General features: G+C 44.5%; 6 protein-coding genes across 8 annotated transcripts; 3 read left to right on the plus strand and 3 right to left on the minus strand.

The window, feature by feature from the left end:
- The first annotated feature begins 2,722 nt into the window (after positions 1-2,722).
- On the plus strand, positions 2,723-6,289 carry LOC128307013 (tyrosine aminotransferase). The gene is made up of 3 exons (XM_053044717.1): positions 2,723-3,549; positions 4,871-5,670; positions 5,764-6,289. Exons 1-3 carry the CDS (start codon positions 3,357-3,359, stop codon positions 6,112-6,114), a joined length of 1,344 nt encoding a protein of 447 aa, XP_052900677.1. The 5' UTR covers positions 2,723-3,356; the 3' UTR covers positions 6,115-6,289.
- A 593-nt stretch (positions 6,290-6,882) lies between these two features.
- Positions 6,883-8,217, minus strand: LOC128307014 (NADH dehydrogenase (ubiquinone) complex I, assembly factor 6 homolog). Its single transcript, XM_053044718.1, has 2 exons — positions 8,020-8,217; positions 6,883-7,953 (listed from the first exon to the last, which is right to left on the minus strand). The coding sequence occupies exons 1-2, from the start codon at positions 8,118-8,120 to the stop codon at positions 7,143-7,145; spliced, it is 912 nt and encodes a 303-aa protein (XP_052900678.1). The 5' UTR covers positions 8,121-8,217; the 3' UTR covers positions 6,883-7,142.
- A 387-nt stretch (positions 8,218-8,604) lies between these two features.
- Positions 8,605-11,113, minus strand: LOC128306662 (lysine--tRNA ligase). 2 transcript variants are annotated; one of them, XM_053044240.1, is made up of 2 exons: positions 10,817-11,113; positions 8,605-10,409 (listed from the first exon to the last, which is right to left on the minus strand). In XM_053044240.1, the coding sequence occupies exons 1-2, from the start codon at positions 10,855-10,857 to the stop codon at positions 8,687-8,689; spliced, it is 1,764 nt and encodes a 587-aa protein (XP_052900200.1). In that variant the 5' UTR covers positions 10,858-11,113; the 3' UTR covers positions 8,605-8,686. The 2 variants fall into 2 exon arrangements, with proteins under 2 accessions (XP_052900200.1, XP_052900199.1); XM_053044239.1 differs by lacking the exon at positions 10,817-11,113 and adding an exon at positions 10,525-10,683.
- A 442-nt stretch (positions 11,114-11,555) lies between these two features.
- LOC128306946 (uncharacterized) lies at positions 11,556-13,841 on the plus strand. The gene is made up of 3 exons (XM_053044624.1): positions 11,556-11,685; positions 11,769-13,435; positions 13,508-13,841. Exons 2-3 carry the CDS (start codon positions 11,833-11,835, stop codon positions 13,627-13,629), a joined length of 1,725 nt encoding a protein of 574 aa, XP_052900584.1. The 5' UTR covers positions 11,556-11,685; positions 11,769-11,832; the 3' UTR covers positions 13,630-13,841.
- A 936-nt stretch (positions 13,842-14,777) lies between these two features.
- Positions 14,778-16,482, minus strand: LOC128306958 (tRNA methyltransferase 10 homolog A). 2 transcript variants are annotated; one of them, XM_053044638.1, is made up of 2 exons: positions 16,294-16,482; positions 14,778-16,233 (listed from the first exon to the last, which is right to left on the minus strand). In XM_053044638.1, the coding sequence occupies exon 2, from the start codon at positions 15,968-15,970 to the stop codon at positions 14,963-14,965; it is 1,008 nt and encodes a 335-aa protein (XP_052900598.1). In that variant the 5' UTR covers positions 15,971-16,233; positions 16,294-16,482; the 3' UTR covers positions 14,778-14,962. The 2 variants fall into 2 exon arrangements, with proteins under 2 accessions (XP_052900598.1, XP_052900599.1); XM_053044639.1 differs by having other exon boundaries at positions 16,348-16,475.
- Positions 16,483-17,116: 634 nt separating this feature from the next.
- On the plus strand, positions 17,117-20,088 carry LOC128306888 (platelet-activating factor acetylhydrolase IB subunit beta homolog). Its single transcript, XM_053044526.1, has 3 exons — positions 17,117-17,501; positions 17,697-18,026; positions 18,814-20,088. Exons 1-3 carry the CDS (start codon positions 17,436-17,438, stop codon positions 19,093-19,095), a joined length of 678 nt encoding a protein of 225 aa, XP_052900486.1. The 5' UTR covers positions 17,117-17,435; the 3' UTR covers positions 19,096-20,088.
- Positions 20,089-26,903: the final 6,815 nt, after the last annotated feature.

The raw sequence follows: 26,903 nt of genomic DNA on the forward strand, positions 1-26,903 counted from the left end.
TCCCTCTAATAGGATGCGATAAACTTAAACAGAAGAAACGTTGTGAGAAAATTAGATAGCGAGAGTGCGCGTGTGAGTAAGAGAAAAAGAAGAAGAACAAAAAAAAACCAGCAGGTGATAATGTGATTGCACTTCACTGCCACATTACTTTAAACTAAGGATGGGAGGCAATTCGAACGCATCCCAAGGAACGACGGAGCACCGGATGACGCTCTGCGATGGATGGTTTGCCGATGCACGACGATCCTGCCGAGTTTCGCGGATGAAAACAGATATTTATCTATATTCCTTCGCGCTTGGGTACGTTATGTCTATGCTTCTGGTTTGCGCACGCCTAGAACAGTGCATCCGGTGCGCGTGTTTCTTGGATGAGACATGCCCGTACAGCGTCCCGCAAATTCGATTAATTCCAATACAGTGGAGAACGGTGTTGTTTTAATAAAAATAGATTCTAAAACCCAAAACCCCCGGCGTGTTTATACTGTTTGTATTTCTCTAAGAGTAGATAGCGCGAGAAGCATTTTCCTCTCGTCCGGGACTAAGAGATGTTCTTCTGCCTCATGGCATGAAGCAGAACAGGAGCTCCTCATTTATAAATAGAATAGTCGTCTTTCTGTTATGTGTAAGCTGTCGGACACACTGACGTTTTGATTTGTGTTCGATAATTCTGCCTCAGATTCATGAAACTGAACTTGTGTGACACTGAACCTCTTTATAATGACTCTTGAACTGAAGATTCATGTGAACTTCTTTTAAGATCTTTGACAGTGATTCTGTCCACAATTTTTTAACGAAATTCGCAATTTCATGTTCTGGTTCTAACTGAATCAAAGTGTCGTAATTTATTGATCGCTGTAATAGTAATAGAGATGCAAAAGGTGCAGCTATAACTTTCCATTCGTTGATATCTCTGAGAGATGAGGCAGAGTTTGCCATTCTTGAATCGGTAGATTACACCACACGGACATAACAGGAAAAAAACATAATGTATCTAAGTCTGGTATGGCACATGATGAACGGAGATGTATTTAAAACTTAAACCTAAACCGACGGAGACATCAACGAATGAGAAGAGAGGAGACACAAACGGTTTGACCCAAACCGATGGAGAGAACCGAGATATCAACGAATGACAAAAGAGGATAAGAATAACTCTTAAAAATTGATTATTTCAACATATGAATAGAACGAATCCAAATATTTGTGTAGCTTAACAACAGCTTGTGAGCTAGGACTCCTGAGATCAAGATTTCCTCGTCTAACAAGTGTCACTACAATAAGCTACATGATGATGAGTCAGAGAACGGAATTGGAGCTTACCAGAAGCCTTCGTGTGTTTAACATCTAGCAATGTTTAATAACAAAGCACATTTGTAACAAGTGTTGTAAGTTTTACTTCATCTTTATGAAGATGATGTGATCCTTTCCCAACATTGTGGTTTGTGGCGGAATGTCTAGAAAGTTGCCGGTGGAGAACTTCGAATGATTGGTGGACCGATATGACTGATGCAACCCAGATCGCTCTGTACATCATGTGTAGCGTAGCGATCCGATCCTTACATCTCGCGAATAGAAATGGCCGCCCTCCATCGTTATCTCGTTAAAAAAAAAAGCCGCGTCCCACGTCGGAACGTTGTTTCCGAGCCAAAGGCAATAACACGAAAAAAACATACAGATGAAAATAACATCAGGAACCAGTTACATCGCAGCGGAGAAGGTAAGGCACACGTTGACGAAAAATAAAACTAAAAACAAAACACAAGTTCGACCGAGCGGCGTAAATCCTCCAACCTTTGATTCCAAAGTCGAACCAGGCAACCGGATGGGGGAAAGGAAAGCACCAATAGCAATTGCAAATTGCAGTTGCACAACAACAGCAGAACTACACTGGGAAACGTTAACGTTATCCTTCCAACGAGCGTCCAATGGCAGGCATTATACGATGGCGGATCCGCCACTGGTGTATGGTTTGAGGTTAGAAAAATCGTCGTCTGACGACGCATGGACGGGCCCCGGAGTACAGGTTATTATTCGCAGTTGGTAAAACTCGTTCCGCCCGTGTTTTGTTGTTGTGCTGGCTTCCACACCCTCCCGCACCGACAAACTTCTTCCACTGCCGCACCCCCTTTCTCCCTCTGCACATTCCACCTTAGCCTTTCTTTTTGTTCTTCTGGTCTGTCACCTTATCCCTCCTCCCTCCTGTGCCGGATGATCCTCTTGTTGAATCCCTCCACTAGTGGCCGGGTAGATCTTGATGTCGGTTGATCCGTGCATGTGTGTTTGTAGCCGTTATAGGCTTAGCATGAGCTTTTCGATTTTTTCTTTCGATTGTTGGTGTTGTTTGGTTTTTGCATGCAAGTTAGCAATCGCCAAACATGGCGTCTCACCCTCGCACCCTGTCTTGTGGGGTGGTGCACCCTCCTGTGAGAAGGCTCTTCCGTTTTGCCCGATTCCACCGATCCATGCGGTGTTCCCAGCTCGCCAACAGCCGCATCAAACCCGCACCCGCCAGGTGGATTGACAAGATGGTGGATGGTGTGTCCGCAGTTGAAAAACAAACTTCGTTGCCCGTTGCTGTTGTCGTCGTGGTCGTTTGTCGTCGTCGTCGTCGTCATCGTCGTCATCATCGGCTATGTGCTGTGGAATCCAACTGGTTCGGGATGCTGTAAAGGTTTATAAACGCCCGCGACACCATGGTACGGCGGCTAGTAGTGAACTGGTATCCAAAGCGAACATCCCGAAATCGTATCAAACTGGATTTTTCCCTCGTTGACAGGACGGCAAAGCAATATTTCAACTGTGGAAGTATATGAAAAACCTCCCCCGAGTGCTGCATCAGTGTATTTTGATTTTGGTTTAGTGTTACAGTACAGTGCGTGACGCGCCTCGTGAATGTAGTGTGTTTGGGGAAGAATTGGGTGAATTTTTGGGGTTTTCGTCCAAGAAGTGCGCAAAACAGTGCCTTGATGTAAGCATTTACAAAACTATACCGAATGTCCTGTCTGCCGTGAGGGACCCGTGCTCAGTACGTGGTTTTTTCTTATGTGCCATACCAACTCGCCAATAGCCAACAGCCGAATGAACAACTTTCAACCGCTTATTCGAGTAAGGACGTGAGTTACGTGGTTTGCAGGTCGTATAAGAGACTAGTCGACAGAAAGATCTAGTGAGATATCCTAGCGTGCGTCCTGGGGGCGAGGGCCATTTGATACCGCACAAGATCCACACCTAGTGACCATTTGAACAGGAAGTATCGACGGGAATTCCCAAACATTCGGGAGAAAAAAAAACAAAATTATATTAAATAAAAATACGGTCAGACAAGCTGTTGGCAGCCAACTTCTGCTTTGGTGACTATGAAAGATCTGGTCGATCTACCAACGACGCTACACCAACTCAACGCACAGCGCCCGATCAAAAGCAAGCGCAACCGATGGAACGTGGCAATTTCGGACTTCGCCCGGCTCACGCATAACCCGATCCGTGCCATCGTCGAGGGACTTAATATCCAACCGAACCCGAACAAACCGCTGATCGCGCTCTCCATAGGTAAGCTATCGTCGCATTGGGGCGAGGACATTCGTCTAAATGTCTCCAAGTGGAAGATCTCCAAGGAATCCCATGAAAGTTCTCGACCCACAAATTTCTTTGGCCCAGAATTACTTGCGCAATCGTCTTATGCGGAGTGGTTTCAGTGATTCCCTTCTGCAGCTACCAAACTTCTCTCACTCCCCCTACCCCCTACCCTCCCCTCTTCTCCACCAATTCTACATGCCGGTGGCGCTTAGTGTTGGTGGTGGTAGTGGATCACGCCACTCCGTTATCGATGCGAACACACGCGAGGAAAACATTCACGATGGAATTGATATATTTCTAAATACCTCGGGTGTAGTTGACTTCGTTGCCGAGATTAGCCGTTTTCTAGCATCCCCCCAACCCGCCGTATTTGCATAGTGCCCAAACTGCTTTGTCATGCTGCGCACGGATACAGTGCTGTGTTATTGAGAAGTAGGGAAGGAGTTCGTTTCATTTTTATCGACGGGGACGACACTGCGATTGGCTCTACTGCGCCAATCGCGCCATATCGCGAAGGGTACGCAATATACCCGCACGTACCCGAACCAATCGGCAACCGGATCGGATCCGGTGGGCAAACAAACTGGTTTTTTAAAGTTTCGGGTTTTTTGTGTGAATCTCGTACCACCGAAACGGCAGGACCGTTCAAGAATTGCCGGGACCCGCGGGATGGATGTGGGGTGTGCTCGACAGAGTGTGATGGACGTATGCGAGTTCGATGAGCAGGTATTCACGAAGTAAAATCCTGAATTCCTGAGCCGAACGTCACCCAAAGACGTTTCTCAGTTGTCGGTATCCCTCCTTTGTGAAGTGGGTATCTTATCATAATTCGTTTCTAACGTAGAACACACCTTGCACCACATTCTGATCTAGACGAACACGATCGGTTCACGGCTCTGAACCACCGAGATTCTACCGCCTCCATCCACAACTGCATTTGAAAAATAAAAAAAAAACACGTTCAGCGGGGGGACCTTGGACGGAGACTACCCATAGGTGCCGAACATCTTCGTTCGTTGTGATAGTGTGTTGCTTTCACTTTAGGCAAATTCTGATGGCGATGTCCAATCCAGTTTGCTCCTGTTTACTTCCCTTCCCTTTGGAATCGTCCATACTTTTGGATCTGTTTGGGTCTTTTGGGGTCTTCGTGTAAGAGTGTGTTTTCGTCTTTTCTGTGTCTTTCCCACTCCACTCTTTTGCTCCCACTGCCACCACTCTTGAGGGGTTCGATAACTTCTCTGGCCCAAATTTGACCCTCTTGCCGTCGGACACGGCACTGTTGTACATTTCTCAGGAGATCCGACCACGTTCGGGAACCTCAAACCATCGCCGGAAACAGTCGAAGCGATCCGTCAGGCGGTCGAAGACGGCACCGGTAACGGGTATGCGCCTGCGAACGGTCACCTGGAGGCAAGGGAAGCGGTCGCCCGGTACGTACAGCACCAGGGCCCAGTTACGCCGAACGATGTGATCCTGTGCAGCGGGTGCAGCAGCTCCCTGGACCTCTGCATCTCGGTGCTCGGGGGTCCGGGCAAAAACATACTGATCCCGAAACCGGGCTTCTCGATCTATCGCACCCTGGCGGAAGGGTTCGGTATCGAGTGCCGCACGTACGATCTGCTGCCGGAACGCAACTGGGAGGCGGATTTGGTCCAGCTGGAGCAGCTGATCGACGAGCAGACGTGTGCGCTGGTCGTCACCAATCCGGGCAACCCGTGTGGTAGCGTCTTTCCACGGGCCCATCTCGAGGCGATCGTCGACATTGCCGAGCGCCATTTTGTGCCGATCATTGCGGACGAGATCTACGAACATTTTGTATTTCCCGACCATGAATTCCACTCCGTCAGCTCGCTGTCTAACCGAGTGCCGGTGCTGTCCTGCGGTGGACTGACGAAGCGCTTCCTCGTACCCGGTTGGCGAATGGGCTGGATCATTGTCCACGACCGGGACGGTGTGTTCGGTGAGGTGCGCCGCGGTCTAGCAAACCTCTCCGTACGCATTCTGGGTAGCAACACGCTGGTACAACGCGCTCTGCCGGCCATTCTTGACAACACACCGCACGATTTCTTCGATGATCTAGTCGCCACATTGCACGTACGTTTTTTTTTCGTCACCAAACACCAAAAACCCCAACCGAATCTGTTTTCAGCACGGTTTCACCCGTTTATATCTTCAATTCCATTGCAGCGTCACGCTGAGCTGGCGTACAAGGGGATCAAGCAGATACGCGGCCTCAACCCGATCATGCCCGGTGGCGCGATGTACATGATGGTGGGCATTGATGTCGAACATTTTCCCGAGTTCCAAACAGACCTGAGCTTCGTCGAGGCGCTCGTCCACGAGCAGAGTGTGTTTTGTCTGCCCGGCCAGTGTTTCGAATATCCCAACTACTTCCGACTGGTGTTGACCGTGCCGGAGGAGATGATTGTCGAGGCTGTGAAGCGACTGGAGGAGTTCTGCGAACAGCACTACAAGTTCGACAACGACATCCTGTTGCAGCAACAGAACGGACTGCTCAATCAGATGACACAGCTGTGAGGACCTCATCGTAGGAAACATTGTCTGTGTTATACAACAAAACCATTATAGGTCAGAACCATGTGGTAGAAAGAGATTTACTTAGAGAGATATTATCCTCACTACATATTCAGTGTGTAAGCTATCTTTCTATCTTGGGAAATAAAGGTGCATATTTTTTTCTTTTTTTACATAATTTTTTTAACTCCCATCTTTTTGTACTGCATCAGTAATAATCTCGCAAGTTCACAGATTTATTTAAAAAATGTGGAAAAGGTATTCAAAATATCTATTACTACCCCAAAGGGAGATCTTTGGTTATTGTTTTAACAGACCAATGATGACAAGAATATTTAGTCTTCCTCAAACTTTTTACCCGATGCAGTGATATGGAACTTAATTACGTAGAGTGTCTGCCGCTGAACATATTGGGTTTTGATTGAGATAACCCTCTTTATCTCAGTTATCTCGGGTTTCACCGTCCGGCATTTGTCCAATAGATCTTCACCTCTGTGCCAAACAAAAAAAAAAGGATTCCAACAGTCACGAAGAAACTATATTGTTATGGGATCTAACTACTCCTAGTGCTTAGACAACCATCGTTGCAAACAAGGATGCCTGTTGCCAACAGGCAGGTGGTTGTGCATGGAGAGTGCCTTTCGATATGTGTTTGGTGAACGGCTGAAGATTATTTTTATCTCACTGCTCACTGTACCAATTCAACTAGTAAGTGTAGTTTAAAATAGCACGCAGTGCATAAAGCAACAGCCTCATCAGCCATTCGTTCTCGATCACGGCCAACAAGGTTCCAGTGAGGGGGCTATATTTCACGCGCAACTTTGTCAACTGTAGCATTTACGTAATGCCTAGTAGACCTGAGACAGTACGGCTTCGAAATCATACGAAATCATAGTATCTCCTGGGAATTCTTGTTGATGTGTGTCACAGGCAATTTCAAAGAAACATTGATGGCACATTTTCCACCTTTTTTGCCAATTTAATTTATTATACATCACTACGCTTCTACAGCTGGTCAGTCAATTGTGTGCTTAATAGTTCCCGCGCAATTTCCGCCAGTACATCACCAATGGCAGTAACGAATCCGTGCGCATAACGTTTGGATCTGTGAGGTGAAAGTTGGCAAGACGCAACCGCTGCAGATAGCGCTCGATAGTGACAGCCGGTAGGAATATTGGTTTGACCGTGCGCGGCACCGATTCCAGCAAACCCTTCGCCTTTTCCAGATGGCGAAAAGCAACACTGGCCAAACTGAACGTCACCTCCTCCACACCCTTATCGTCCGGTCGGTTGCGCACCATCCGCTCCTGATTCACACCTTGCGCGATAAGCACCTCCTGCGGGATCGGTACCGCATTGCGGCGCGTCTGGTATGGGATCGAACGCAACAAATTCACGATACCTTGCGCCTTGCCGAGATGAGATGCGGCATGATCACAGTGCACGTTCCGTGTATCGTGCACTTCCAGCAACAGATAGAGCACGCTCGATACCGCATGCTCGGCGTAATCTTCCAGCTGTTTCACCGTTAGAAAGTGCAGGTTTGCATTAGCCCGCGCACTAACCAATCGCTGTAGGTACATTTTCGAAAGCTTGTGCTCGCGTACTGCCCGCTGGAGTTCGTGTATGACAGGATGGTCCGGTACGGATGTCCCATCGCTCCGGTATAAGCTGGTGATTGTGTTTTCCCAAAACTTGAGCGGCATCACACCGACATTGCCGGCCGATACCTTCTCGCTAACCTTCGCTACCTCCACGTTGAATGCCCGGACAGCAAACGCACCGCGACGCTGTGGATTCTTGAGAAGCAGTGTACAGAGAAAGTTTTCCTTATCATGTTTCCTGCACGAGCGAGAAATTCTTGATGGTGATATGAGTTATAAGCAATCAGTATGTCCGGTGACTTACCTAACAAGGTTGAGGCAAACGTTCTGTGATGCCGCATCGCTAGATGCCATTCGTTTGAGACTTCCAGCGGAGGTATTCCTGAATATCCGGAAGCACCACATCTTACAGCAATTTTATGTAAACCCGGGTTTTAATTTGTCATACTGAATCTGCGGACAACAAAAACCGGCTGCACTTTCCTCGCAACGCGGTCAACAATACGCACTGTTATTGCACGACGACGAAACAAAACAAACAACAAAACAATCCGTTTTGACAGCTCCACATTTGGTAACCGTTGCTGATGCGTGTGTAAAACTAGTTTTGAATGTGTGAATAATTGTGCAAGCCAGGCGGTAAATTTCATCATTTTATTATGTAAAACTTAAATAGAAATTTTAGATTAAGTGTTAGAGAAAGAGAACAAAGCGGAGGCTATGAGAAAATCTGCTAACAAGTATCTTCCCAATTGCATGTACAAATTTCACCCACTAAACCACTTGGCTATTCACTCACAAATGACTTGGCCATGAATTAAACTCTTGATAATTTCTCAATAGTTTAAAACTAATCAAGAGTGCCTTAATTAACATTTTCAAAAGGTCTTTATTCGATCAAACGATACATAATGCATACACGATAAGCATGTTGCCGACATTCTTAATGTCCGTGCGTGTCTAGAGCAACCCTACACTTCCGACGACTCCCCTCCATTTGCCGATGATGCAGGATTGCGTCGGTTTGGATCATCCGGCTTCATGGCCGGAAATAGTAGCACCTCCTTGATGTTGTTCGAATCGGTCAGAAACATCGTCAACCGATCGATGCCCATACCCCAGCCACCGGTCGGAGGCAATCCGTACTCGAGCGCTGTGCAGAAATTTTCATCCACCATTTGTGCCTCATCGTCACCAGCTGCTTTGTCCGCCGCCTGCTGTTCGAACCGTTCCCGCTGCACGACTGGATCGTTCAACTCGGTGTACGCGTTACAGATCTCCTTACGCATCACAAACAGCTCGAATCGTTCGGTTATCCCGGTCATCTGACGGTGATACTTGGCGAGCGGACTCATAATTTGCGGATGGTCACAGATGAACGTCGGATTGATGCAAGTCTCTTCCAAAAACTCACCCACCAATTTGTCCAGCAGACGGGCGGCCGTGCGCGGTGGCTTACACTCAACCTCGTGCTTAACACAGAGCGCATCGAGAAACCGGACAGCCTCTGGTGTGTGCAGCTCGTTCGCTGGCGGGAACTTCACCTTCAGTATCTCCTCCAGCGAGCTGATCATCGAGATGCGTTTGAACGGCGGCGTAAAATCGATCTCGTATTCCTGCCCCTCCGGCCCATCCGGATGGTACTTGATTTTGTACGATCCGTGAATCGCCTTCACCATCCCCGATAGCAGCGACTGCGTGATATCGATAACGTCGTTGTAATCCGCATAGGCCATATAAAACTCGCACGTCGTAAACTCTGGATTGTGCGTCAGATCGATACCCTCGTTGCGGAACTGACGTCCAATTTCGTATACCCTGTCGATCCCACCGACGGTCAACATCTTCAGATACAGCTCCGGTGCGATGCGCAGAAACAGGTCCAATTTCAGGTCGTTGTGATGCGTTATAAACGGTTTAGCCGTCGCACCGCCCGCAACCATATTCATCATCGGTGTTTCCACTTCCAGGAAACCGAGTTGGTCGAAGAAGCGCCGCACGTAGCTGATGATGAGTGAACGGGTCACGAAAATGCTCCGCACGTTGTTGTTCATTATCAGATCTAGATATCGCTGCCGGTATCGTGTCTCCTTATCCTTCAGCCCATAATGCAGATGGGGCAGCATGTGCAGACACGGTGAGAGCAACTTTATTCTTTTAGCCATCGCGGACAGCTCACCCTTCTTCGTCTTGCCGGGTACACCGGTCACACCGATGATGTCACCGCGGCGCAATCGTGCAGTCTCCTCGTAGAACAGTTCCTCGCTTTCGTACGTCTTTGCGTTCGCCATCACCTGCAGTTTCAAACCTTCGCCGCGCAGGTCGTAAAAGATCAGCTTCACGCCCGACTCACGAATCGCGTGCACACGGCCGGCGACGCTCACAGTTACATTGTCCAACGTTTCACCGTCTTGGAGGGAACTGTACTGTTCGATAAAATCCTTCAGCGAGATCGTGACGGTGAACTTGTGCGGGTACGGGTCCGTCTCAGGATTCTTCTTCAGTTCGGCCACTGCTGCGCTTCGTAGCTTAAAGTACTCGTTCGGGGAAATCTCTTCCAAATTCTCCTTAACCGGTACCTTCTTCTGGTTGGATGCATCGGACTGCTCCGCGGCTTGTGCGCTCTTCGACAGCAAGTTTTTCTCCTGCTTTTCCTTTTCCTTCGCTTCCGCCTTAAGCCGGCGCTTCAGCTCACTGGGTTAATACAAGAAGAAGAGAAGAGAATACACAATTTAGTGGGCTCAGTGTTTCAGCGTTTTCCTAACCGCGGGATCGTAAAATTATCGATTGGTTTTGGCGTGTAGAGTACATTTTCTGTCGTTTCGATTTCCATCGCACCATGGCCGTTGTGCCCAGGAGCGTTTGCATCGACGACGGAACCACCGAGACCGTCCTGTGGAGCGGATTGAATACCGACACAGTACGCCGTGCTAGCGCCAGCAGCATCTTTCCGGTATTTTTCCTTCACGCCAAACCACTAATACGAACTACCGCATCGACCTCCACGTCGCGAGGTGCACGTGTGTCCTAAGCTATAGCGGAAAAAAGAACGAGCAGAACGAAATTTGTGCAATGATTAACATTAAACCATTTACACTTACTTCTTCGACAATTTCTCGTCGCTTTGCTTGCTGTCAGCCATTATTCACAATGGGCAGCGAATTCACAATTTACCGTAGATTAGAGTTAAAGTTTTTGGGAGCAAAAATGCGGCAATAACGTTGCCTTCGACGAAAAACCGAATGAACAAGCGCACCGTGCGAGAAATTAATGATCGACCATACACAATACCGGACGAACTTGATGGGGATCGCTGTGTGTATGACTGTTGCTTTTATTTTTGACGCACTCCAGGTGAGTTTCTACAATACACAAAACTGTCTCAAAGTGGATGTGAAAGAGAATGAACACGAAATAATGGGAAAGCTTACTTCCTTTCTAGAAAAGTGACAAATTTGCGCGTTTTTGTTGTCAAATGTGTCAAATGTGACAGCGCGCATGTGAACTGCAGTTACGGAAATGGTAGGAAATAACCTTTCACTCAAAATAAAGTGAAATAAAATATTTACAGGGTATAAAAACTATTTCTTTATCTTCATAAATAAAGCTGGTATTATTATAACATGTAAATTGAACACGGTTTTCTCAATTATTTTCGATTAAAAATGGGCTACCTCTGCTGTATAAAGCTTAACAGCTTGGTGTCCTGTCAAAATGTTTTGCTCTTTTTTTTCCCCTCGTGTGGAAAAGAATTTTCTGTTTGTTTAGGAGAGTGCGGGTGGTGTCCTGGATGGGCTTTTTGCGTGCATTGGAATTTTTGGAATTATCCTTTGGAAGGCAAAGTGTTTTGCTGCAAAGTATCATTCGCTAGGCACGATGCCGCATTGAAGTTTGGATGAATATAAATCTGTCTACCAAAGGACTACCAAAGCCATCAAACCATATATACTGAAGCATGATTGCGGTTTAGGTAATTAAGAACACACAAATTCTGTAGTTTTTTTTTTGCTGTAAAATATTCTCTGTGCACTTCTTTAATTATTTTGGAATTAGTTTGTTGTGCTGTGTGTGGTATCTACGTTGATCGGACAAAAAGCTCAAACACCGAGGCAGATCGATGGATTTTTCCGAAGCATTAAAAATTCCTATCAGCAAATCGCACGCGCCACTAGCTGGTGGTGGTATTGTGAATGGTGCGGCAGGAGCCGGAAGCGGTCACACAGTCGGTGGAACAGAGCAGGGCGCTGGCTATGTTACGGAGAAGTTGTACATGTTGTTGCAGTTGTACCTGCAAAACAAGGGCTGGAACCCGTCAGTCGAGCTGTTGCAATGTTTTGCCGAGCTAAAGGACACACCGATTCTGCCGAGTGCGGCTTACCTGCAAGCGTTGGCGAGCCGTGTTGCGTTGGACAATCAAGGCCGGTTGGTGTTGCGCGAGACTGGTAAAATTGTGCTGCCGTACGAACATTTTGCAAATGCGGTCATGTTAAAACACATGTCCGGCCCGCACGGGTTGCATCTCAGCATCGAGGCGACGGTCCGTGCCGTAATGGATTCGTACACAATCGGCCGGGATAGTTTCGGCATGGAGAAGGAGTTCATTGTGGAGGTGGTACAATCGTGCCCGAGTCCGGCCTGTCGGTACTACAAGGGACAATTAGGTGTGGGTTCGTTCATTGATCAACCTTCTTTCGGTGCGAGCGGTAGTGGTAGCGCTGGAGCAGGAGGTCCACCACCATCAGGAGGACACCTCAACTCGGCCGAATATCTAACACATCTGCAACAGCAGCTAGGTCAGCAAAATGCAGGCCTTTTTGAGCTGGGTGCGAACGAACGCGATCCTTCCAAAGCATTATTGGGTCAGGTGAAACACTCCAAAACGACGGCTTCGCCACAGCATCAGCAGCCCCACATAAATGCGGCTCTGTTCCAGCAACAGCAGCAGCAGCAACAGCAAAATCGTGCTATCGTTCCTCCAAAAGCGCCTCCGTTCGATGGGTTTAGCAATCTATCGGCTTTCGATAAGCAGCGCATGTTACAGCATCTCCAAGACAAGCAGAAACATTTCGAGGCGGCCCATATTGCACCCCCATCGCACGTCGTTGGTACGGGTGTATTGGGCGCAGGGGTGATCAGTAAGCAGCAACAACAACAGCAGCAAGCCGCCACCTTGCTTCAGCAACATCAAACCCAAGCCATGCAGTCGAGCAATGCGTCTCATCATCATCTTCACCATACGCAGCAACAGCAGCAGCAGCAACAACAGCCGCAACAGCAGTCACCATCACAACCCCCACCAGTATCCCAACAGCAGCAACAACACACCCAACCACCCACCGTTGTTGGACCACTTATACCGCCAATGATGAACCAGCCGCAACAGCAACAGCAGCAACAGCAGCATCAGCAGCAGCTAGCAATGCAAGCCCACCTTAGTCAGCCGCCGCTGCAGACGGTCAACATGGACACCGGGCACAAGCTATCGGACTACATGCGTGGTGCTATCGATCCGCACGAGTGTGTGTCCACCGCCAGCAGTGAGCTGCTGGCACTGCACAACGGTGCGTGGAATCAGGACCGGGGCGATGGTGTCGCTATCAGTCAGGACAAAATTATCCGCGCGTTCAGCGAGCTGATGCGTAACATTGCCAAGATGAAGACGTTCATACGACCGAGCATGTGCAAACCGTACGGCAAACAGTCGGAGAGTCTCCAGAAAAGTAAGCAGCGTCACTGTGAAGTTTTACTGGTAACTGTCTTATTCCATTTTGTTCTATCACTCTATCTCACAGCACTCTTCGACACCATACAGCTGCTGCAGATGTTGCGCAACTGTCTTCCGGCTCCACATATACCGGTCTCATCGTGGAAGGGTAGCGAGGTAACTGGAGGCACCGAGACGACATTGAACTAAGCTATAAACCAAACAACGCAACCTTTACTATAAATGTTTTTAAAGCCATAACTACACTAGTAGCGCAAGAGGTGACATTTTGGGAGTACATAAGCTCATTTTTAATCGTTTCCTTTCCAAAACTTGCAAGTAAAGTTGCGACAGGCCTAAGAAATTTAACGATCATAGCAAAAAAAAAACGGAAGCATTTGCATTTCAAGCAGCTCAAGGTACCTCTCTGCCTAATGGGTGTACGTGATGCTTAATCAGTTTAGTTACTAAATGCCCATATGAAATACTAAGATGAAAGGGAGCAACAATCTGCAGATAGTGTGACTTGCACAAATCTTCACAACCACAAGATATTTGCATTCTGCATGTCGAGGGTCACATTACAGAGACGCGCAAAAAAAAAAGAGCGGCAGCGTCTAATACCACTACCGAGTCTCTTCTATCACTATAACTATTACAGAGCTGATGATGTGAACAGCTATAATAATACTTTCAATTATCTAGTCCTTAAAATCCCAATCGGAACAGACGCACCGGGAGGAAATTGATTGCCAAAGAGTAAGCGCATTCGCGCAAAATAACTCCAGCTTAGCGGTAGTGTTTTCCTATGTTTTTTACGTCTAGCTTTTAAGGAACATAAACATCCTTAGCTATATTATTTAAGACTAATACTAAACGGTAAAGATAAGGAGAGAACAACACTAGCGTAATGTATCATTTCATCAGAAGGGATGAAAATTAATTCGTTTTACACACGTGCAAACACAGCGTAGTGGAACAAAGGAGCAACCGATTTCCTTACTGAAAATACTGATGTGATTATTTTCAACATTAACCTCGTCCTGTCCTTGTGCAATAGACATTTTACACCACTTTATCATAATCTCCGGTCTTTTGGGGGCGACTAGCGCGCGACCAGTGCTCATGTGTGATGATACAGTAATAAAATAAAATACAATAACTTCACACTAACTTCTTCTTCTACCTCAAAACCTCACGTTTCCAACCACAATGTGTTATAGCAGATTTAATTTCGGTTGGAAGACGATTTATATCTATATACATTCTCATGGTTAAATATTAAACATATTTATGTAACATAAGTTAGCGGTGTTCTATATTCAAGTTCAGTCCAACTTTCTTCAGATATAACCCGCTGTAACATACATTACTCGATGATATTGGGGGCGGTTTCAATTTCAGTTAGATGTTCAGATAATTTCCACGTTTTAAGTTTATTTACATTTTTCAATGTACCAAGCGTGAAGTACAATTTACAATTTTACTTGCAGGGTAAAAGATTTACCCTATTAGTGTGCACAGGACACATGAATATTGTAATTTATATCGTCCGCATGCTCTGATCGTCATTTGCGACTTCTAACGGTTTCGGTGTGACGCCTTTCCGTGCCGGCAACACTTTCAACAGCGTCGGTTGCCATTCTTTGCCCATGTGCACATTATGCAATATCTCGAACACCTGATTAATCGTAAGGATGGTGCGCGTCTTGATAACTAGATGTTCGGCCAGGGGCAAACGGGCGTGCCGAATACCGTGCTTCTGTGCCAACTGGTAACAGTGGCCCTTATGCTGGTTATGATCGACCAGCCCACCGATCACGTACACGCATCCCGTCTCGAGCCGGTCCAGAACATTGTCCGACTCGCTCGTCAAATAGACCAGGTTGGATGGTTTAAACAGATGCATAAAATGTTCACTGCTGAACCTCACATCCCAGTGCTGGTAGCCATCGTTGCGTGCCAGATGTCGCTCAACCGCACCGCCCTTCTCGATCCCGACAAAGTGCAGTGGAATGGGACGCTCCGACCGGCGATTCAGCGTGTAGATGCGTAACAGCTGCTTCACACATTTAGCCACATCCTTGTCTATCATCATCTGGTCGAAGCTAAGGTCTACGGCAATCTCAATAGTTGCATCGGCGTAGCTAAGTTTACGTCGCTTCAATTCCTTGCGACTTGGCCCATTCCGCACCGGCAGACCTTGCCGGACGGCTTCGATACGCTTCGCTCGCATTTTTTCTTTTTCCTTGAGACGTTTTTCCTTTTTTTTCTTTTCCCAATTTTCCAGCTTGAGCAGCTTTTTCCGCTGTCGCTTGGAAAGTTCCACCGGCGGCTGCGAAGCGTTTAGTTGATTGTGTTTCTCCTCTTGTTCCTCTGTATCACATTCTTCCGGGTCGGATTTTGGGCACTCGAGTTCTTTGTCTTCGTCCAACACGGACGCAGAAGCTGATGTTATTGAACAGTTTGTGGATTCCACTTCCTTCGGTATGGTGTCATGACCGGCAGTTGGTACTTCTTTCTCCATATCATGATGAGAAATATCTTCCATAACTTACTTTCTTGTAGAGTTGTTTTGCAACCGTGAAAAATATAGCCAACTCTGAGTAGAGATCTATTCAATGGAGTTATCAAACAATATTTCATGCAACTCGTACATATGTTCGAAAGCTTCTCTTATTATATCCTCTTTGCAGCCACGTTGCTATTGGTAGTTGTTTCACCGATGCGGTTGGTATTCAGAATTTATCTGTAGTGCCTTTTGAATTTTCCTCGTAATTAAATGGTTGATTTTTCTTATCTGTAAATGTAAAACTAGTAAAAGGTATTAATATTAGTATTTTCTTCAAATGAGTTAGAACGTTGTGTTTTTACTTCATTGTAACAATGTTTTAGCTTCTATAGATACAATGTTTCCAGTTGCCAAACCTCTCTGCCGTCTTAGACGATTGTTTCCTTGGCAATTCCACGGTTCCTGCGATGCTACGACAAACTATTTGGCTACGTGCTTAAATAAAATCTAACGGAGAATCTGCATAGATTAACTTGATAACACCATTTCTCCGGTAGATTCAAGCAATAACAAATACCATATGATGGAATTTAGAAATGTTTGACAGGTGCCAAACACGACCCCCCCCCCACGAATCAAATTTGGCAATCATGCGTATACCAAGGTTTACAAATCCTAAAATGTAGCAGACTGGTTACATATAACAAACACCGAAATATAGGTTTCTCTTGCTAGTAAAAGAGTTTACAAAGAAACAGATGCATCACAGTATCTCCAGGCATGAAGTACTTAGTTTCTTTCATAGATATTCTGTAATTCTATAATTCGTAAGACCTCACGTTTCAACAAGGCGGCGTTTCGTATACAGCAGCATGTACGTCCGAAAAATATTGTTCGACTTCGCATTTCCTCTTTGAAATTCAATAGAATACTCTTTCAATAGAATAGAATAGAATAAAGTCTTTCAAATAAACGGTAAATTATGATCCAGTTGATATTTTTTAAATGTCTTCCTTCCGTCAGTTCAATGACAGTTGGGCCCTATCCGTGGCAGCCATGACAGCTGTGAAATGACAGAATAGAGCAAATGTGTGCGTAGGCATAATGAGTCTGTAATGTCACAAACGAAGCTTGCAATTAGCAAAGGCAAAAGCGAAGCTAGGAAAAAAGAAAGTACAACTTACTGCCAACGGACAACACTTGCACTTTTGTTTCTTATTGGTTGTTATCGCACCTGAATTTATGCAGGACATCTGTGATTAGTAACGAAGTTGGCTCGGATAGTTACGATAGTTGATCTAGAGTCGCCCGTCATAGTATCGTAGACGCGGCATAGGACCATAGTTGTTTGTGTTAAGAATTTCGGTTTGTTTATCTGCCAGCGTGCTGCATCCGTGGAATCGTTTGCTCATTGGCGGCGTCCGACCCTGTCAAGCTAATCCTAAAGTGTTCCATCCTTCGAAAAGGAGCGTGCAAGTGAAGTGAACGATAGGACATAATCACCATGAGTGCGACAACGCTGCCAGCAATTTGCAAAGACCTGGACGGTGATGACCGGTGGTTGAGCATCGTAAGTAGCACACTAACCAGGACGGAATCGGTCACTTCACTGACCTCTACCATCAACGACGTTTATCAACCGATCATCAGTGTTTGCATCTTACCCTGTTACTGGGAAAGGTGCTTTCTGGGAGTTTGGCTTTGATAACATCCCACCGACTAGGTAACACGCTCATAGACCGTATGCTATTTTCTATTATTTTAGCACAAACGTTTCGTCGCCGAATGCAAGGAGAAAGACCCGGACGTGATGTTTATTGGTGATTGCATACTGGAGTCGCTGCAGTTTACCGACTATTGGAACCAGCATTTCGTACCGATGCACTGCCTTAACTTTAGCATACGCTCCGACCGCACGCAGAATATTTTGTGGCGGCTGCAGAACGGTGAGCTAGACAATGTGCGCCCGAAAGCGATCGTACTGCATGCCGGAACGAACAATATCGGAGATTCAGCCGAGGAAGTAACCGAAGGCATCCTCGAGCTGGTGCGGACGATTCGCCAGAAGTTGCCTGATGTGTATATTATACTTCCGGTAAGTAGATAACTTAAGTCTGGTACATTTATCGTTGGTTTATTTTATAAATAGTATTCAATCCTTATTCGTCATTATGATATTCTCAATCATCTTTCGTCATACTAACTCCTAGAGAGATCTTTGGTTTTCTTTGACTTTTGCATAAAAGATGTACAAATTTCAGCAATTTTTCATAAGAATCCTCACTTAAAAAAAAAGTCAGCACTGTTTGGCGTTTGGTAGAAGTCTTAATGTGAACAACGATATTAGTTGATGTCCCAAATCAGATAATGGTCCCAATGAAAATAGTAAAGCTACTGGTTTCTAGTTTGTGTTCAAATGGCGTGTGTCACACTGGAGCGAAGAATGTTTACATGGCAAGGCACTTCGTATCCACCAGAAATGATCCACTATAATTCAATTGCCACTCTCCACAAAGGTCATAGTGCCAAACACACTATAAAGTACAGCAGAAACGAAAGATGATGATTGAGGGAAAAATTAAGAATATTTTAATCTGAAGCGTATGTCAGAAGTATGTTTATTAAGTGTTTTTCAAGAACAGTCGTATTCGACTAGCATGCAATCTCCTAAAAGGAGCGATTGATGGTTTAGGTGAAAAAATATCTCGAATGCTAGTGAAATCGCTGTAATCTTCGCCTTATTTTATTTAAAGAGAATATTCTTTTTTTATTAATTTGTTTTTCTGTGTATTTATTAGTTAACTTGTTGTAAAAATATTCGTTTTACGTTTGAATTGAATACGTAATTTATCGTTCTGAATGAACATATTGAAATATTTTAGACATTACTGCCCCGTGGTCAGCAACCGAACGAGCTAAGGGATAAGAATGACCAGGTGAATCAATTACTGCGCGAACGATCGATTGGAGTGAACAAGGTGCAGATTGTGACCGTTGACAATGGTTTAATACAAAGCGACGGTACCATCAGTCATCACGACATGTTTGATTATCTGAACCTTACTAACGTTGGCTGCAAAAAGGTGTTTGAACCGGTTTGCGATCTGTTACATCAAATTCTCACGGAAAATGAAAGGGAGCGCGATCTCACGCCATCGGAGTAGTTGCATGGACCATGGAGTGGGCTAAAAGGAAGCATCCATAACAAACCCGCCTTAAAACTTTCCACTACCATAGCGCATCAATGATGAAAGCTTTGTTGTATGAATTTAGGTTTTTAAAAGATGGTATTTGTTTTGGTTCTAGTTGGTTGGGTTTAATGAGTTCTTCCTTTGTATTAAAATTTGGAGTTATCTAAAGATTTGGCTTTGATTTTTTTAAATATTTTTTTCTTAGTGATTTACTGCTTTTTCGCAGAACAACGATGCGATGTTACTGAATAATAAGAAAAATGAAATAATTGAAAAAGATTAAGCAAAGTGTCAATGAGGGAGTACCAAATCGGTAGTTAACAAGAAGTTATTTTTCCGCTACGACAAAACACAACCCGGTTGATTTCATTATGCTGGCGCAGGAAAACACTGCTGGTATATTATTTCTTACTTGAACGTAACTATGCGTACTGTAGAACAGGAAATATAGTAGAGTTTTTCTTACTGTAAGTTATATATTATCTATTTTATGTTATAACAATTGCTTTTATGATTATTGCTACTTTTGTGGTTCCTTCGTTTTGTTGTTATGGGATGAAAAGACTTTTGCATACTGTATAAAATGCTTACCCGTACGTCGAAATATTTTTGGCAGCTCTATGAACTGATTTATTCGAATCAAGAAAACGATAGGGATTAATGCATCACATAAAAAAAACATGATGCTTTAAAAAAAGAAACCAAATTAATAATTTTTTTAAGCCGATATACAAGAAACTACACTCAGTAAAACAACATTTTCGCGCGATTCTCTTAAATTGCTTTGTGCAAATTTCTAATTATAGTTAGCGTGGGAAAGATATGGTTTATTTATGTTTATTTTCTTTTGCAATTAGCATCATGGAGCTTTTAATGTATACTTAAACTATTACACTCTTTCTAAGGCGAATTCGAACATCGAAACAAAAAAAAAAAATGAAATGCGCGCGTGAAAGCGCTCAAGCATTCGAATAATGTAATGATCTCATCTTGAACAGTTTTACGTATGCTTTATTCAATACTACTTATTTAAAGATAACTTTCCTTTAAGTGTCCGCTTGCATGCATGGTTTGCAATGATGTTATATTCGCTTTATTGTGTTAAGAATTGATATGTGAACAAACAAAAATGATGCAACCTTCAATGAATGTTTCACATGCGTACATTCCAAAGGATCATAGCTGCGTTAACTATACAATTTGTGATTTATTTTTCTTAATCGTTGAAAGAGGTAATATCAAGTGGTATATATGACATGAAATTGAAGAAAAAACGAACATCGTAAAGGGCTAGCTGAGATAGCATTGGAAAGTATGGCAGTATTGTAAAGCTATAAAAAACAAACTCAATAAAAAGAAGCAACTTTACTGAATTTGAAGCTTCGTAAAACGTATATCTCATCCGAAAAAAATAAATGCAATATTTCATTTTCATGAAATAGCAACAGCTCTTTCTTGAAAAGGCTTGTCCGAATTAGAGAACAAAACTAGCCTTCGAACAAGAGTACGTCGAAGCAGATGCGTGGTGTTGTTAGTTGACCAATGCACAGTGCGCAATGCGTGCATGTGGTGTGGTTATTTGGTATATCCCAGCTGAAGCTTTTGTGGCAATTAGTATCAGTATTATTTCCGAGACATTGATTAACTTCTCGGTTTATTCGGCGAAACGCGTCGACTTCAGGTTGTTAATTGATAAGAAGGCATAATGGATATGCGAACATAATGCATATGAGCATAATGCATATGGATATAATGGATTCATAAGTGTCTTCTGCATGAATATTACCGGTGAAATCGATAATCGACCAAGCACGTGCTGGTGAATAATAATAGCCTTGTTGCTGCGGGAACAAAGTTCGGACTGCTGGGTCCGCCGCCGTAGGTTGACCACGCGAAGGTTGGCCTACCCTGAGACTCTCGCGCAAGTCTCGTTCACCTTTCAGATCAGCTCGGATCAGACGTTAGGCTTCGTAGCTGGATTCCCAGGGCGAGTTTCTAACGTGGATCTTTACTTTCACTGAAAGGGCCGTAGAAGTGAAGGCGCTCGGAATTGTTCGGGTCGGACACTAGCCTGTTGTTCTGAATAATCAGAGTAAGTATCTAGTGTGGACCTCCGTTCAATTCGATTGCCAACCCAGCGACTTGAAGATACCGTGTTAGGGTTTAAAGTACAAGTGAAGTTTATTGGCAATGTCTCCTGCTTATATACTAACAATGTGTCTCGAGATTTGAAAGTGAAAACGAGATGAACGATATAATCATTCTCCTTACGTTAGCAATCTTATGTTGAAAGATCGAATCATTGTTCTTACTTTAGCATATCTTGCATTGTGAGGATCGAATTATTCTTCTTATGTTGGCAAATCTATTGGTGTCGGGTGTACACGCCCGTTGACGGTCGCATTGCGTCTGCTTATTTGCGATAATTTTCGTATAGTCGATTGTATTTGTTTACAGTATCAACGGTGAGGGCTCTTATTGTTTATGCGCTTTTCGAACGGGTCTCCGGACGTTGTTTACTTACGAGCTCGCGTTTATGTCAACTGTTATGATTTGCGCCCTCACTTTGGGTGCTAGCATGCTCATTCATGAGTTCTGTTCGCGTTCTTAACATTTCGACTGATTTCGCGGTTTTCTCAATTGTTATGATTAACCCCCTTCGGATTCTAGCATGCTCATTCATGAGTTTTGTTCGCGTTCGCAACATTCTTCCCCTGGTAAAACTAAAGGTTTTACAAATTAACGCGATAACTATTAATCCATTCAATTATTTCACTCTCTCTTCATTTGATTTCTTAAATTACTAGTTTACCACCGGCATTATTGATCTGAAGAATGGGCTGATGCTTGTAGAACCTTATGATCCGAAGTCATTACGCTGAACCTGAAGACTAACCATTTCTTCGCGTAAGTCGGGATACTGCTTGGTTTTGGTGTTTGGAAGACGATGTGAACGTACTTCGACGTCCTGATGATCAAGCTCGGGAGCTGTTGTCGGTGGAACGTGTGTATGCTGAGCCCTCTTCATGTGGTTGCGATGCGACAGCAAATTTGTTAGCGAGTCCCAAAACGAAGCCAAAAGCTGCCATCCAATGCCGTAAATATCGTACAGAATTCTGCCGTGTATTATGGTGTCGACGATGAATTTAAGAGCTCGGGTTAACATGTAGATACCGATCGCTGTAGACGTTATGTTGCCCAACCAGGTTGACCATGATAGTAGTTTTGACCAATACTTATGCAAGGCGTTATGAATGATGTTTTCGGAGACGAGCGGCTCGAAAGAGAAGCCTTGTAGATTGGGATGCTGGCCGGATATCATCTTGTGTACGACTGATGAAGCGATTCGTTTGTCACTCTGTTCGTACACCATATCCTTCATTCGCTGCAGATTCTCGTAATCATACACGCCACTTTCCATTAGACTTGGCAAGGGAGTGTATGACCAGCTTGTCACGACGTCCGTCGTTAACTCTTGCGGTGGCGTTGTTTCCCGTAGTCTTTGATCCGTCGTATACCATCTACCACCGATATTGAATTTAGCAGGCAGCAGTGGTGTGCAGTCAATTTGGGTACCACGTAGTTGCAGCATTCTTGTAACCGGTGCCATGAACATCGACCGATTGTTATACTGTACCGGTACCTCTTGATAGCATTCATCTTTCCTCTCATAGGTGACGAAAACTGGCTTGCATTCAAGGATGTACAGCACTTCTGCGGCGACTACTGCTGTGTGCCCCGGTCGTCGTATCAAATTGGAGACAAATTCGGTTGGATTGATACGGGCTAACGTTAGTTTTGTTTCCATCAGTGCCTTATCGACCTTGCATATTTCTGTCATTACCGCGGTGTACACATCATTTAGTTTCTGCCCGAGGTAACTTTCAACCAACGTTATCTTGGAGTTGAAATAGGTAAAGAGATCCAGGTTTCTCCCATTTACCGCCTTGCGCTTAAACGGCGATTGATAACCGTTTGACTCAAGGATAAAGATCCTCGGGTGATCTGTATCGAAACTGTCGAAACCGCAGATCTGTTTTACATCACGCGCTCTTATTGAAAACATCTGTTCGTGTGTTATCAAGGTGTACACGGCGTTTATGCGATCGCCCTTGTTGCTGTTAAACGTTTTATTGACCGTGCCTTCGTAGATGATCTCGAAGTCGGTCCTTTCACAGAGCTTTTGGTGATCTAAATCCCAGGTGAGATAGCCGTATTCCGTGTCCAAACACCAACCAACACTGTACGGGCACACGATACCACTTCGAAGTGTCACTTGGTCTTCCTCGATGTTCGCTGTCGTCACGTAGTCGTACATGCTGATCTCGTACTCGTAGTATACCAGCGCCTTCGTCCACGTATAAGATGGTGTTGAGTAGACACCTCCCTCGCACGATGAGCCCGTGACGCTGCCGATGATCAGTGCCTGCCCTCTGGTGGTGTGATTGCGACGTAATTCCCTAATCTTATAATTATCAGAGAGTGAAATTTCGCCTACCCCTTGAGCGTGCCTACATTCATCCGGAGTAAATTCCTTTACTATATACGCGAAACCATGTTCATATTCAGAGATGTGAGACCAAGCCCCGCAGTGTTTGATCGAGCGTTTAATTATTACCTTACATTGGCGAACGTGGGTTAATGTTTTCGGACTACGTTGCAATACCTGAATCTTGGTTTCGACTGTAGTTATGTTTTCTGTTTGAGGTATGCAAGATGCTACTTTCATCAATGAGTAACTCGTTATGTTGATGTTATCATTCGCACAATCGTATGCGATTAACCCATTAATCGTTTTTCCAAAGGCTTGAGCTGCAAATAGAAGAAGTATGATTAATAGCGCATTCCATATATTTGGTTTGAACCTTGCTTTGTTCGTACGCTTCCCTGATACGTATTCATCTTTGTGTATTGTTGCATCAACATTTGTCGTGTTTGTCTGAAGCTGTTTCGAATACCGCGTGCAAGGTATTGTCTTCTTCCGTTTTGCCCTTTTCTTGGACGGTGCATCAACGTTTTTCCTTATGCAGCATTTATTAATCTTTCCTTTGATAGCATTCTTCCGTGTTTTCGGGAAGTTTTCAACTGATTCATCATTGTTTCGTGCCTTGTCCTTTGATTCAGGAAGCTGAGTGACTGGTTTTGCACCAGAATTCTCTCTTGATAAATAATTTGGCCTTATTTGACGGAGACTTCCTTCGTCTTCTTTTATTATCATGGAATGATTAATTCCTTGATCATGGGCTGCCTTGCCATAAATCAACCACCCCAATCTTGTTTTCATTGCGATCGGATCACCTAATTTTCCATATCTATGGGATATTCCCATTAAAAGGTGATTGTGTTTAATGCCAATTATGATTGTCGGTTGAACGTTATTATAGGCATTTATGGGTAAGTCCTTCAGGTAAGGATATTCATCGCACAATTTGTCGTAATTCAAAGATTGAATTGGCAACTTAAGATTGTTAATTGTCCTTACGTCTTTTAGTACAAATCCCTTTTTTGTGGCACCCTTGATTCTTACTTCCACGCTTTGACTTTTGACGTGGTCGGCCATTTTACCTTGTGTCCAAAGTAATTGAAGAGGTATTTCTTTCCCTGTAAGCTCAAGTTTCTTTGCGACTTTGGCTTCCAAAAGTGTTAAGGACGATCCGGGATCTAGGAAAGCATATGTATCTATCTTTTTATCTTCGTTTATTAATGTTACCGGTAATACCTGGTAATGTGTTGATGATGCATTTTGTTCATAATGGCTATTTACACCTTCTTTTTCAACTATGGGAGGTGTAACCTTTACATGAAGCATCTTATGGTGCTTACTTTCGCATCCATTTATTCCGCAAGTTTGTGCGGACCTGCAATCGTTTATCGAATGATTGTTTGTTTTTAAACAACCTTGACACAAACGTTTGTTTCGAGCAATTTTTATTCGCTCAGAAGGTACTTCCCTGATCAATGCATAGCATGTGATCGTAGCATGAGGTTTATTGCATATTAAGCATTTCATTACCCCGTTTGACCACTTGTAGGAATTTGTTTCCTTTTTTGTAGGCTGTAGTTCAGCCTTAGCAGTTGATTTTTGATCATGGAAAAGACTGTTTCCCTTCTGTGTATGAACTGCGATCGTGTTCATCATTTCCGACGTTTTGGCATAGGGTTTGAGCCATCGACATAATTCCTCTAGATTTTGAACATCTAATGATGATGATGCGGCCGCCATATGTTCCGCTCTTTTCACTTGAATGTGATGCGGTAACTTAGCCGTTAAATCCATCACTAACCTGTGATCGTTCAAATACGTCGGTCTCCCCATAAGTTTTACGTTCGTCACGATGTTTTCGAGTGCGTTAGCCATATCCGAGATCACGTTTTTTGATTCCTTTCGTAACTTTTGGAGATCATTCAACAACTCCAAATAAACCATATCAGGTCTCCCGAAAGTTTCGTCTAAACGTTTTATTATCTCCGGGACGTTTTCCGCCTCCATCATCAATTGTTGAACAGTCTTGTAGGCTGTTCCGTGTAAAACTTGCTTTAGACGATTTAAGTTTTCTATATTAGAAAACTCCCCTTCTCGGGTAGTGTCTTCAAACGTCTTTTTAAAGTTTGTCCATTGACTCGTGTTGCCATCGAATCTGGGCAACTGCATTAGGGCTTGTCTTTTGACCAAGATCCCTATTTGGGTGGATTCACCACGGTTGTTCGTCATTAGCGTAATGAATTCTTTCATTTGCCTTTGCTGGCTCACTAACAATTGTGATACCATTTCCTGTAGAGTTTGTTCCCTAGTGGAACTTCCTTCTCCAAGGTTCATCTTGCCTTCTTTCAAGGTCTTGAGCTCTGCCCGATTTTTTGCGTCTCTTTCCGCGAGAGCCTTGAGCTCTTCCTTTTGCCGATTAAGTTCATACTTAATTCGTTGGCATTTGTAGCATAGCCAGGCTTCCTCTGGCTTTGGCTTCCGAGTTAATTTGGCACATGTCAAATGGAACCATCGATCGCATTCTGTACATGCGATCATACTCTCTTCAGCGGTATCTTCCGCTGCACAGAGTCGACAACTACCCTTATTATTCTCGGTAAATTCATAAGGCATTTTGGACGAATCAAAGATTTCCTTGCCGTGCTTAAATAGAACGTTACACTTACCCCTTTCGGATTTATGTTAACTTCCCTTGATGCACTGGCTGGATCTTTCACGATTGTGACGATTAAGGACGACTGCGGTGGAAGAGGTGCGCAACTTGAATCACTATTGTTCGTGGTTAATATTGTTCACTTTCTCGTCCGTAGAAGTTTTAGAACATCACTTTAGTCCGTAGCCTTTTGAAAAGTTCTGCACTTGCACTTGATTCGATATTCACGACGCTTAATCACTTTTGTTATGTTTTAACCGTCTTCACGAATCATTTAATACACAGAACTGTTTTGCTGTTCTTATGGCGACAGCACACCATGAACGTAAGTTCGTTCTAAAGAGATTACAATGCGCGCGCGAGTTACTGTAATCTCCTCTCTGGAGCCACCATTTGTTGCTGCGGGAACAAAGTTCGGACTGCTGGGTCCGCCGCCGTAGGTTGACCACGCGAAGGTTGGCCTACCCTGAGACTCTCGCGCAAGTCTCGTTCACCTTTCAGATCAGCTCGGATCAGACGTTAGGCTTCGTAGCTGGATTCCCAGGGCGAGTTTCTAACGTGGATCTTTACTTTCACTAAAAGGGCCGTAGAAGTGAAGGCGCTCGGAATTGTTCGGGTCGGACACTAGCCTGTTGTTCTGAATAA

The sequence above is a fragment of the Anopheles moucheti genome, chromosome X (genome assembly GCF_943734755.1).
Source record: "Anopheles moucheti chromosome X, idAnoMoucSN_F20_07, whole genome shotgun sequence".
NCBI lineage: Eukaryota > Metazoa > Arthropoda > Insecta > Diptera > Culicidae > Anopheles > Anopheles moucheti.

What these genes read in the sequence shown, in the direction of transcription:
- LOC128307013 (XM_053044717.1), top strand. Translation starts at nt 3,357, where the DNA reads ATGAAAGATCTGGTCGATCTACCAACGACGCTACACCAACTCAACGCA. An exon ending in GCTGATCGCGCTCTCCATAG is followed by an intron (nt 3,550 to 4,870) that starts GTAAGCTATCGT and finishes TACATTTCTCAG; the next exon opens with GAGATCCGACCACGTTCGGG. An exon ending in ATCTAGTCGCCACATTGCAC is followed by an intron (nt 5,671 to 5,763) that starts GTACGTTTTTTT and finishes ATTCCATTGCAG; the next exon opens with CGTCACGCTGAGCTGGCGTA.
- LOC128307014 (XM_053044718.1), bottom strand. Translation starts at nt 8,120, where the DNA reads ATGTGGTGCTTCCGGATATTCAGGAATACCTCCGCTGGAAGTCTCAAA. An exon ending in GTTTGCCTCAACCTTGTTAG is followed by an intron (nt 7,954 to 8,019) that starts GTAAGTCACCGG and finishes TCGCTCGTGCAG; the next exon opens with GAAACATGATAAGGAAAACT.
- LOC128306662 (XM_053044239.1), bottom strand. Translation starts at nt 10,661, where the DNA reads ATGCTGCTGGCGCTAGCACGGCGTACTGTGTCGGTATTCAATCCGCTC. An exon ending in AAATCGAAACGACAGAAAAT is followed by an intron (nt 10,410 to 10,524) that starts GTACTCTACACG and finishes GTATTAACCCAG; the next exon opens with TGAGCTGAAGCGCCGGCTTA.
- LOC128306946 (XM_053044624.1), top strand. Translation starts at nt 11,833, where the DNA reads ATGGATTTTTCCGAAGCATTAAAAATTCCTATCAGCAAATCGCACGCG. An exon ending in GTCGGAGAGTCTCCAGAAAA is followed by an intron (nt 13,436 to 13,507) that starts GTAAGCAGCGTC and finishes TCTATCTCACAG; the next exon opens with CACTCTTCGACACCATACAG.
- LOC128306958 (XM_053044638.1), bottom strand. Translation starts at nt 15,970, where the DNA reads ATGGAAGATATTTCTCATCATGATATGGAGAAAGAAGTACCAACTGCC.
- LOC128306888 (XM_053044526.1), top strand. Translation starts at nt 17,436, where the DNA reads ATGAGTGCGACAACGCTGCCAGCAATTTGCAAAGACCTGGACGGTGAT. An exon ending in ATGACCGGTGGTTGAGCATC is followed by an intron (nt 17,502 to 17,696) that starts GTAAGTAGCACA and finishes CTATTATTTTAG; the next exon opens with CACAAACGTTTCGTCGCCGA. An exon ending in ATGTGTATATTATACTTCCG is followed by an intron (nt 18,027 to 18,813) that starts GTAAGTAGATAA and finishes GAAATATTTTAG; the next exon opens with ACATTACTGCCCCGTGGTCA.